Source organism: Phyllobates terribilis, unplaced genomic scaffold (genome assembly GCF_046119375.1).
Source record: "Phyllobates terribilis strain yellow unplaced genomic scaffold, ASM4611937v1 Scaffold_7__3_contigs__length_470593459, whole genome shotgun sequence".
NCBI classification, from domain to species: Eukaryota; Metazoa; Chordata; class Amphibia; order Anura; family Dendrobatidae; genus Phyllobates; species Phyllobates terribilis.
The window spans coordinates 79639989-79652500 of record NW_027362767.1 but is presented as its reverse complement, the minus strand read 5'-3'; the positions used below and the strand labels follow the sequence as shown (position 1 = coordinate 79652500).

At 40.4% G+C, this 12512-nt stretch overlaps 1 protein-coding gene across 1 annotated transcript in view; it reads right to left on the bottom strand.

Moving 5' to 3' along the window:
• CDAN1 (codanin 1) overlaps positions 1-12512 on the bottom strand; it is a 72743-nt gene that overhangs the window by 16656 nt on the left and 43575 nt on the right. The window contains exons 10-17 of the mRNA XM_073638855.1: positions 11507-11582; positions 10123-10337; positions 9062-9176; positions 8321-8464; positions 7411-7577; positions 3961-4045; positions 2877-2966; positions 2429-2483 (exon numbers count right to left, since the gene is read on the bottom strand). Of these exons, the coding sequence (XP_073494956.1) occupies positions 2429-2483; positions 2877-2966; positions 3961-4045; positions 7411-7577; positions 8321-8464; positions 9062-9176; positions 10123-10337; positions 11507-11582 (947 nt within the window). The remainder of the gene's footprint in view (positions 1-2428; positions 2484-2876; positions 2967-3960; positions 4046-7410; positions 7578-8320; positions 8465-9061; positions 9177-10122; positions 10338-11506; positions 11583-12512) is intronic.

Below are 12512 nucleotides of genomic sequence, written 5' to 3'. Positions count from 1 at the left end.
ATATTTTAGCAGGATTAGATAGTACAATATACACAGGTCTCGCAGTGACATGGTAATTCAGAAAAAATGTGCACTATCTGCAACCCAGCAATATTATTTTCTTTCTTTGTATACTGGATTCCAGTAGAGGGAAAAAAGAAAGTTTCTCAAAGAGGAGACCTTATTCCCTCATCCAATTTTATTTATGTCATTGTTTACAGCAGTGTTCCGCAACTCCAGTCCTCAAGGCCCACCAACAGGTCATGTTTTCAGGATTTCCTTAGTTACACAGGTGATGTAATTATTGCCTGTGCAGGTGATGGAATTATCACCTGTGCAATACTAAGGAAATCTTGAAAACATGACCTGTTGGTGGGCCTTGAGGACTGGAGTTGGGGAACCCTGGTTTACAGCAATGAACAGGTCTCAACATGAAAAACAACATATCATGGATCTGTGGCTCCAGTGTGCAAAAAAGTAAATGAGACAACCCTATTAACATAAGACATGTCACCTGATGGAGCAGCTACCAAGGAACACTCCAGGGAAAGATGAAACTGCGTTCAGCCTTGTGCAGAGCCCAGTGCATCAGATATACTTTAATGAAATATGCATATAATATTGAAGCCCTATTCTTAGGATAGACCATCAACATCGGATCGAAGGAGTCCAGCACCCGGACCGGCATCCCCACCGACCTACAGTAATTCCTCCAGGAGGCAGCATGTATATATTTAATGTGTAGTGGCCACTGCAGAGAACTGCATCTCAGCTCCTATTCTGCTAAAGGAGTTCCTGATTTTGGAAACTCCCTCGTCTTTGTCCCCTAAACTGCAGTTTGTTTAAATTCAAAATGTCCTATACTCCTCCTCCCCAGGTCCAGCACAGAGTCTCTGATACTGTCTCAGTTATTGCCTGCAATAGTGATGTCACGTTGACAGCTCTTCAGGCAATAAGTGAGGTCAGTGACAGAGCTGCTCGTGACAGCTACTCGGGCAAAGCTGCTGAAGTGACATCAACACCGCAAACAATAAGAGCAGTGTCGGAGACGCTACGTTGAACCTGGGGAGGGAGAGAAAAGAAGTGTGTTTATTTTAAGACAAATTGCAGCCAGGGGACCAGAATTGTGTGGAACCAGAAAACCCCTTTAAATAGGGGCAGATCTGCAGTAGTACTCCTGCTGACCAGAAAGCGCACCACATGGCTGTGCTGTCACACAGCGCATGATTTATCAAAGCTTTTACATCAGAATTTGGAGTAAAAATCTATGAAAACTTACAAAATGTTGTCGAATCTCGAGGCTGTGCTTAAGTTTTGAGAGGTTTAGCATTCTCGCGCCATTTTTGCCCAGTGGGCGGGGTACCCAGGCTCATCATGAATTTATTACTGGAGTCAGATTTGTGGTGAGGCGCACACCACTTATCCAATGCTTTGGATTAATTAACAGGCATGTGCCTCTTATTGAGTCAAGAGCGTATGACTCCAGTACATCTCATCAAGACCGGAGTGAACAACCAATTCAATCAGGACCATATACTTCCTACTGGAGAGGTACACAACTGTGCGAGTGCTCACACGGGTAGTGGGTGATTGGCGGCAGACTCAAGACCCGGCCCACGCTGATCATGCAAGGAACCACAATATATCAAAAATATTTAAAGGGAAACTGTCATGTCCCTAAAAGCTATAAACCTGCAGGTTTGTAGTGTTCTCAAGCAGTGCAGCTGCTGCACGGATAACCCCGCTGCCGGGAAGAAATGAGCTTTACTCCATCCGGCAGCTTCCGGCTTTCAGTCATAGAGGAGCAGCTTCAATCACTGCTCAGTATATAGTGAGGGGTGGCTGTAACCATGTCCTGGCATTAACTGGCAGCTGCCTCTGTACTTTTGCACTGCTGAGCCGGCTGTCAGTCAGGGCCGGGGTGTGGTTACAGCTGCCACTTGGAGCCTTTTCACATGTCAGTATTTCCGTGATGCAATGATCGCAGCACCGGCAGGGTACTATGATGAATGCAGCATTCAGCACCTGGCGCTTGGTAACAGCGCTAACTGTACCGCTGATTCGGCACACGGATATCTCCGGTACCAGAAATAACCGGACGTGTGAAACCGGCCTTACTATGTACTAAGCTGTGACTAAAGCAGTGCTGGCCGAACCTCTATGATTGAAAGCTCCAGACTGCTGGAAGAAATAAAGTTCATTTCCACCAGGCAGCGGAGCTCTCAGTGCGGTGGCCGAATGACTTTCGAATGCTATTTACCTGCAGATTAATCCCATATGTTTGTGGACATGACAGGTTCCCTTTAAAGATTTAGTGAATCTTAAAATGCAGCAAAGAATTACAAAATAAAAACTTGAATGATCTAAAAGTATACTACGGAAATTCAGTACGGGCATAACACTATTAAGGCACAAGATCATGTTCATCATAAAGGTTCGGGTTACTCACCAATATAAGGGCAACAGTTGTATAACAGCTGTTGATCCACCAATGGTACGCCATCCTAAAATAAGAGAAATAAAAGATATTATTCAATATATCATAGACCCCCTCAAGCACTAGATAACAGCTGCACGTACATTATCGGCTCAGCAGATATTACAACCATATATTACATACTAAGGTCTAGCTCCAGCTGAAATTGTCCCTTTAACTTACTATTTATCTTTTTCAATTTTATACTGCTCTTCTGTGATAATGTTATATAACATTGCCTTTTTACAGAGACAATCCAAAACACGGATATAATGGCAGCCATATTAACCAACTCCTAGCTCTTCTAGAAACAGAAATAACTAACTGAATAGAAAGACATACGGTAAAAAAAAACAAAAAAAAAAAAAAACACCTTTATTTCAAAACAGAATACATGTAAAGTCACACACCACACACTCACCAGCCCCTGTATGGACACCAACATCTCCACCGAAATCTCATCCTGAGCAGCTTCACTGTCAAAAAACATTTCCTCTGGCAATGCCGGCACCTTAACAAGAACAAGCCACGTGACAATAAAACGGAATGGGTGATTTGCAGTTTTTGCACCTTTGGACCCCGCCTACTTTCAAGAAACTCAACTACTTTTTTTTATTTTTCTGTCAACACAGCCATATAGCGGCATATTTTTTTGTGGGTCGAATTATAGTTTTGAATGACATCATTAAATTTACCATATAATAAAATAATAATAATAAAAAAATGCAATTCCACCAAATTGGGTATTGTTTCTGTGTCGTTCAGTGTGCGATGAAAATGTGCGATTCTCCAGGTCAGTGCAAATAAGGCAAAAGTTAACTTGAAAGGTTTTGTTTTTTTGTTTTTTTTAGATTTCTGGGATTTAAAAATACAATAAAAATTGAAAAGTTTGAAAAAAAAAAAAAGTGAGACCCATAACTTTGATTTTTGCATCAATGGCATTTTTATCCATACGACATTGTGGCAATTACAACATTTTTATTGTTTGGGGGTTTTTTTGCATTTTTTGGGGAGGTGGATGGGGCAGGGGAGAGTGGCAACCAAATAAAAACAATTCTGGCATTTTGAGTATCCTCTTTAGGACATTTAAAGTAAAATACGATTTAAATATACTTTTTATACTAAATTATATTTTTTCAATTTATTTTTATACTGGAAAAAGAGACAAAGGAGATGGGGTGAGTTAAACTTTTTTTTTTATATAGTAATTTTAATTTTTGCTCTATTTTGTGATCCATGGGGACTTAAACCTGCATCCACTTAATCACTTATTCTATGTATTGCAATACTACAATATTGCAGCAGCATAAAGGAATATTACTGATCTCCTATGAAGCTGACCCATGGGCTTCATGGGCGTTGGATTGATTGGAGCATAGTTAGCATAGCTACTGAGCCCGCTCCATACACCCACACCTGACTTGGGATGTAGCAGTAAATCTTATGTGAGGAAGGGTTATTATGCTAGTATAAAAGGCAATTTTGTACAGTTATAAGTATTGTACCTGAAATAGCCAGCCCAGAACCGCAAGAAGCAGCAGCTTGTTTAGGATATTCATCTCTTTCTCATCAGTCAGGATCAATTTATTTCTTTACAACAAAAAGGAAACACAAATTAATAAGTGGCCTCTAACATCACAACCACTTAGACTACAATACTACTGAATATGGTTATGACGCCTAGTGCGTCTTCACAACTTATTGCCTGGGGAGGATTGCTGTGAACAGTACAAAATCCCGCTTTCTTATAATGCTCCAATTCTTGAGGTTCTTACAGAAAATCCACAAGTATGCAACCTTGCAGCCTTATATATGATGGCCATCAGATAAGCAGAACAACTGCTTTCATTATTAAAAAAAAAAAAAAAGACTGAGCATTATACGAATGTTGAGTCTTCTATAATAACTGATATTACACCATAGTTGACAGTCAAACTACAACAATCAATTTTACTTTTCAAGGAATTCCTTATACTAGTAAAAAAACAAAAAAAAAAAAACACAAGTGAAGTGAGGTTAGTTAATTTTTTGGCATTTGTGACTTCCAATTCATCAGCGGGGGCAACTGAAATCTAATCTCCTCTCTCCTGGCTGACCTTGAACTACACTGTGTTCCAAATTATTATGCAAATAATATTTTCTCAGATTTTCCCAAATTACCTATATGAATTGCAGTCACTGTAATTTTCCAGTCAAATAACTATTAGAGTACAATTGAAAGGTTTTTGTACAAACTGCCTATGATAACAGTATATTTATAAAAAAATAAAAAACTCAAACTGCACTCAAAATGCATGTTCCAAATTATTATGCACAGCAGAGTTTTCAACCTTTTCATTTTAATAAAGAACAAAAAAATGGTCATTTTTGAAATTATAAGCATTAGCAGGTTATTACAAACTGAAATCAAACAGTTTTCAACTCAAAACTTTATTCTAGGTGATGTTATATTTGCACATAGGACCGCTTGTTCGAAAGGAGCTTCTGAACTCTCTCATTCATTGAATTTGTCAGGTTTTGTATGGTTTCTACTTCAATTGTTTTGCATGAGGACAGAATACCCTCCCAGAGCTGTTGCTTAGATGTGAACTGCCTCCTGCCATCATAGACACTCCTTTTGATGATGCTCCAGAGGTTCTCAATGGGGTTGAGGTCAGGGGAGCATGGGGGCCACACCATAAGTTTGTCCCCTTTTATGCCCATAGCAGCCAGAGATGCAGATGTGTTATGTGCAGCATGAGACGGGGCATTATCATGCATGAAATGATCTCGATGGTCCAGATGGATGGAGTGGAGGATGGCTGGTTGATGGGACACCCCATGCAAACACGGCTACGGCGCTAGCAAGGAGGAGGTGGAGTAATATTTTGGGCTGGAATCATGGGGAGAGATTGTCGGCCCTTTTAGGATCCCTGAAGGGGTAAAGATGAACTCCATAATGTATGTTGAGTTTCTCAAACAGCACTTCCTTCCATGGTTCAAGAAGAAGAACCGTTCATTCCGCAGCAAGATCATTTTCATGCATGATAATGCCCCGTCTCATGCTGCACATAACACATCTGCATCTCTGGCTGCTATGGGCATAAAAGGGGACAAACTTATGGTGTGGCCCCCATGCTCCCCTGACCTCAACCCCATTGAGAACCTCTGGAGCATCATCAAAAGGAGTGTCTATGATGGCGGGAGGCAGTTCACATCTAAGCAACAGCTCTGGGAGGGTATTCTGTCCTCATGCAAAACAATTGAAGCAGAAACCATCCAAAACCTGACAAATTCAATGGACGAGAGAGTTCAGAAGCTCCTTTCGAACAAGCGGTCCTATGTGCAAATGTAACATCACCTAGAATAAAGTTTTGAGTTGAAAACTGTTTGATTTCAGTTTGTAATAACCTGCTAATGCTTATAATTTCAAAAATGACCATTTTTTTTCTTTATTAAAATGAAAAGGTTGAAAACTCTGCTGTGCATAATAATTTGGAACATGCATTTTGAGTGCAGTTTGAGTTTTTTATTTTTTTTAAAGATATACTGTTATCATAGGCAGTTTGTACAAAAACCTTTCAATTGTACTCTAATAGTTATTTGACTGGAAAATTACAATGACTGCAATTCATATAGGTAATTTGGGAAAATCTGAGAAAATATTATTTGCATAATAATTTGGAACACAGTGTAAGCCATGTCTCTATCTGATCACACATCCAGGGCAGTGGAGTCGGAGTGTTAGCATGGCCTGTGCCGGTTTGTAACCAATATACTGCCACCATGTGGTTGAATCACCACGTGGCACAGTAAGGCTGAGTGCCCACGATGCGGATTTAATGCATTTCAGCCGCGGAAATGCATTAAAATCACTTAAGAGGTCTGGGATGTATCCCAAAAATCTGCAGCACAACCAATTTGGGCACGATTTCGTGGCGAAATCACGCCCGTTGACTTGCATTGATCCGCATGCATACATGCGGATGTTATGCGGTTCAATGCGCGGATGGTTCTAGGGTCTGGAGAAGAGGAGACTCTCCTCCAACCCGGGTGCCATGGTACCTGCAAGTTAAAAAAGAATTATAAAGAAAAAAAAAAAAAAAAATTTCATAGTCAGCTCTCCGGCGGCCCCCGGTCTCCCCCTGGCCACATCCTCTCTCCTCGGCGTCCCGCAGTGTACTGGCAGGACCTGCGGTGATGTCATTTAGTCAGCTGATGGTCACGCGACCGCTGATGTCAGCGGCAGGTGATGGTCGCATGCCCATCAGCTGACTAAATGACGTCACCGCAGGTCCTGCCAGTACACCGCGGGACGCCAAGGAGAGAGGACGCGGCCGGGAGGAGACCGGGGGCCGCGGGAGAGGTGAATATAGGGGTTTTTTATTTTTTTTTACTTTAGATGCAGCATTTGATGGTAGAAATTTCCTCTAAGTTGGTCACACAATATAAATCAATGCCAGTGACCAACTTGTCAAGCCCTTTTCCAAGTGATCAAAATCGCTTGGAAAAACGTTTGAAAAAAAAAGGATGCAAAAATGCATGCAAAACCGCATGTAAAAACGCTGAAAAACCGCATGTAAAATCCGCATGTTTTTTTTTTCTGCCAGGGAGATGCAGAAATGCTCAGGAAATTTCTGCTTCAAATCTGCATCGTGGGCACATAGCCTAAGACATCTATTTATAAGATGTAGGCCAATAGAGGGGAACTTGGCACCTAATTGTTTATACTGTAGAGGCCATTGTGGCTGACGAGAGACCCCAGACATATCAGATGGCCAGCTGGTCATGTCGAGATTATCTAATGAGTAGGACATGGACCCCAAGTTAGTAGTGACGCCCCATAATTGATGGCTCTGCTATAGAAAAATTATAATGTTTTTGGTGCAGACAGCTGTTAGGCGACATTATTAATGTGAGCAAGTCCTTAAAGAGATTGTTTATTATGGTCAAAGTGACACTACTGTTATTCCTACCTGTATATATGGAGTAAAAGGCAGAACACCTTTCTATAATAATCAAGGCATGGGGCCACACAATCTACCAATGATAGATATTCTGCTGCCCAAGGAACGGTCAGGACTGTGCGATGGTCCTGGATGGAGCGCCGGAGCAACTGCAACACATCCAATATTGGCAGGGTCTGGAGAGGGGGCAAAACAAGGTCAAGCTGTCAACATAAAAATCAAATGGTACATTAGGGAAAACTTTTAAAAGGTGGGGGGGGTTGGAGGGCGGAGGAAAAAAAGGTGGTACAACAAAGGTAATGTCCCTTCATTCAATAAAAATATATCAGGGAAATTCATCAAGCTAAACGGCAGCATATTCTGGCTCACTATCTGCAAAAAATATAAATAAATAAGTGTACATACGGTGACCCAAATTTATTCACTAGACAGCATCTAGAAAAGCACCATGGCCAAAAATCTTGGTAAAAAAAAGTTTCAGTAAAATAAATTACCCAAGAGGTGACAAGTAAAAAAAAAAACTGTCTGGTATGTCTAGGGAAATGCAGCAAAAAGTGACACCTGATAAATTTGGCACATTTTCTGTCTGACTGGTCTATTCATATAAGAAATAAAAACAAAACGCTCTCACTGGTAGGACTGGTTGAACATAAGGTTAAGTGGTTAGAAGTGAATTAGCATTTCTTTTTATACAACACTTTTAACCACTTACTGTATTTAATTAAACATTCTTTTTAAGCGATTTGGTCACATCATTATTAATGACAGCGCCACTGTGAGAATTCTTTATTTCCAATCGTGCATAATCTAGTTTTCTAACCAAGACAATAGTAATAATTATGTGCCGATGACTGTAAATTGTCAGTGTTGCCCTAAGAAACTAGATCACAACAAGAGATCCAGTCTTCACCTATATTACCTGATTCCGCAAGGAAACTGCAGATTCCTGTAATTCACGAGAAAGGGACTCTCTGGTTCTGTAGGGTAAGAAGGTCACAAATCCGAGAAACTTTGCCAAAAGCCGAAGCGTCAGCAGAATTGAAGCAAACCGTACTTTATCATCCTAAAAGAAGTTATAAAATAACCAGATGTTAATGAACTGTACTAAATAGACTACAATATTAAGAATTCTTCCTGTGACCAAGCTTACCTTTTTGATATCAGATATACAATAAAATAAAACAAGACTGGTTTTACCTAAATGCAACTTAAAACTATATATTAGCATAAAAAAGAAAAAAAATAATCCTTCCTTAGGCAGCTGCACTGGGATATTAGACTAATTTTCTCTTTTTTTTGTTCCATCTCTCCCTTTGCCTTTGGGAGGGCACCTTGAGCAAATAAGAGACTGTGAAAGACAGAATAAGAGACTGTGAAAGACAGAGCAAGAGACAGGAAGAGAGAAACTACTTTAGTCCCATCTGCATGGGGGCCTTTAACCCCTGGGATCCACAAGCACTGGGATCCACAAAGTGTGGAGGGGATCAGGAGCGGAGTCCGGCTCCACACACAGCAAAGTTGGCTGTGTTGTACAGCCAGGATCTGTCGGGAATAGCAGCGACTGGCGTTACCTCCAATCACTGCTGTTTAACCAGTTAAATTCTGCTTTCAGTCACAGTTCCTCTGGGAAAAAAAAGATGAAGCATAGAGGAATTGTTACCTGCTCTTCCATATCCGACTCCACATCGGTTGCCTCATGTACCACGATGGAAATGGCATCCAGCTCTTGTATTTCTTGGCATAAAATATCCATTAGGTGCTGATTAAATTGGAAGCTGCATCAGCAAAAAGAAATACTGGTCAGAAGAGTGACATTTGACATTAAACCGACCAGGAATTTTAAAATCAGTCTTTTCCTCTGTTTGCACTGAAATATACAGGTTCAGTCATGTGTGCATATTTATGGTAGAGTTTGGATAATTTGCTGTTATCTTACATTTCAGTGTTTTAACAGTGAGCTACTTTATATATACATATTTTTTTCTCATGCAGCATTGCTTTGTGATAAAGGGGCTGAATCATCATAGCTTTTTAGCAACATAAGTCGTGTAAAAGCTTTAAAAAGTCACAAAAATTTAGTGCAAAGAGTTATGAAAAATGTTGCGTTGCAACTTTTGGCATTTTCATTCCACTTTGGATCAGCTGCGCCAAAATGTGCAAAGCTGGGGAGTGACAGGACCTGGCTACAGCCACCCAATTCATGAAGAGAGTCTTTTTTTTTTTTTTTTTTTTAACACCAGAAATGCTACTCCAGTCCCTGACTGGAGAAGCATTTCCGGCGTAGCGCCTGCAACTCAGAAGAGACGCCGAATTCATTCAGAGGCTTGCTCCTCTTAATTAAGTCGGCATATCTTTTACTCCATCAAAACTGTCCTAACACGAGCGTGTGCTTCGCCAGTCTTGATGAATCGCCACACAGTCTCTATAAGGAGATAAGCCTATTCAATGGGAGAAGGAGAACCTTGAAAACATGGTTCTTCAAGAAACAGACAACAAGTAAATGGACATTAATTTAAATAAATAATTACAGGAATTTCTATTTTCTAGGTATCTTAACAAATCACATCAGAAGATGCATTTTGTACATTTATTTTTTTTTATTGAAGAGATAGAAAAAATTTTTTTTCCCCCAATTGCAATTTTTCTTCATCATAGTTGTTCGCTTAGCAATAGCTGAAAAGGTTACACATTCCTTAGAATGAAACTTCCAGCAATACTCACCTTCCAGCACTAAGAATGAAGTCTCTGAAAAACTCCTGGTACCCAGGAAAAGAAGGAGGAGGACAAGGGCCACTAACACTCTGAGGAGTCACAAATCTCTCCTGTAGACGCTTCAGCCTGTTAAGGTTATCTGACCCAAGCATGTTGAGCACATCTTGGTCTGGATTGTCTCCGCTGCCCACACCGCCCATTCCTCCAGTGGGTCCCTTACACATCTGAATAGAATTAAACAAAAGATAACTTTAATGGACGTCTTAAGCATTTAACAAACTTAATGGGAACCTGTGAAAATGGTTTTACGTATGGAAGTAGCCTTATGGCTATACAGGCGCCTTTATCCCCTAAAGTAATACCCTTTTGGCAAGATCTGATGCGCCAATCACCTAGTGTAGAAATCATAAGCAAGGCCGGAAATGCACTGCGAGCACGTCAATCACTCCCCCCCTTCCCCCAGAGTATTGACACGCTCCATATTGTTTTTTGGCTTTTACAGTAGACGTCTCATGATTGGCACATCAAATCTCAAAAGATATAATTTTTATTGAAGAAAGCCTATGTACAGCAATACCACTATTTCCATATGTAAAAATGTGGGCAAAACTAGCGAATCGTGAGAGCGCTCAGCGCACGCTGCCACAATTCGCCAGTCTGCAGACTTTTTTCACCAGCCCGGACAACCCCTTTAAATAGGTCACTTGACTTAAATGGTAATTGTCCTTCCAAAAAAACTTCATAAAAAGTACAGCCATACATAAATACTTAACACATTTTATCTGAGAAATCTGCTTCTTTTTCCACGTAGGAATCATTTCTACTCCCTTCTGCCTCCTGAATTCATTATTTTGACTAACATACAGCTAAAATCTTCAAGACTAGAGAGACTCAATTCTGTGTCCAAATTATAGCAGCCTACTGGAGTCTTTGGACAAGGGAGAAAGGAGAAGCAAAGCAAGTGAGTGTTTTCCCTCACCCCAAAGCTGGAGTCAAAGCTTCTGCTGCACATGGTCCTCCATGCAGCTGCTGCTTGTGAACAGGGGCTAAATAGACACAGTTAATCCCTCACTTGTCTTTCTTGCTGTGTATGGGAGACACTGCAGCTGGTCTCCGCTTGGTAAAGCAGAGGGAACAGTAAATTATAGACCGTGCATGCAGAGGGGAAAACTGTGTAAAGGCAAAATAGTGCTTTTCTTCAGGTGTACATAAAGCAGCTTATTCTGACAAGTTTCCTAAAATGAAAAGTTCCCTATAAGGCAGTATGTGACTAATATACAAACAGCATTGAAATATTTTTAGCTACTGTCCTGGTGATTGTTAAAGGGGCAACAGACAAGTCACTATTCACATGGAGGAGCATTGCAAAAGTCAAAAGATGCAGAAACTTTACCTGAACAAGTTGCCTCTGAAAGAGTCTTGCAAAGTGACTGTGATTCCAGGCTTCAGAGAGATTAGCCATCATAGCCCTGATGGGACAAAAAAGTCAAGGTTTTAGCAGCAGATTATCAAAAATGGAAAGGGGGAAAAAAAAAAGTTATGAAAAACAGTAAACTTAGGACATAATATATTTTATATGTTTCTACTGCAATTTTAAAATCTGTAGAGTATTCCCATCATTGACCATTACTACATATCACTACAGAGCGCCATGACATTAGAAATGACGCTGCTTTGACAATTGGGGACCTTGATTTGGTCATATATCAGTTTAGATTATTATTCAGGAGAAGAGAAATGAGAGCTACAGACCTGTCAGAACAGATCTATGATGTATTTGAAGAGTTTGTCCAGTAAAAATAAGTTTTCGCCTATCTGCAGGATTGGTGATAGTTCACTGATTGATAGGGGGGTCTGACTGTTGGCATCTGCACCAATTGGCAGAACGGGGAATTTTTATCTCTAAAAAAATGAAGCAGCAGGTCAGATGCGGATCAGTGTGGGCCCCAGCGGTCGGACCACCACTGATCCCCAAGTTATCACCTGACAGTAATAACCTGCTTTCCCCGGACAACCCTTTCTTCTCATTCTGCAGTCTATATACTATGATAAGTAGAGGATGCTAAACTTTTAACACACTCCTATAAGAAGAATTTTAATGCCTATAATACATGCCGTTCAGTTAAAAAATAAAAGGTAAACCTTTAAATATAGGGTATAACAGTGTGACATTCCAGAAAAAAGGTGAACTTGGCCTTGAAACAGGTCATGCAGCAAAAAAAAAAAAAAAAAAAATCGCTTATACCACTGCAATTTTGCAGCATAATGAAAGTGAATGGCTCTGCATTGCGACAAGGCATCGCGACAAGCAAGTAGAAATAAAAAAATCAAACTGGTTCCAACTTTTTGTGACTTGCTGGACGCAAACACATGAAGCTACATAAATATGCTGCAGTGTA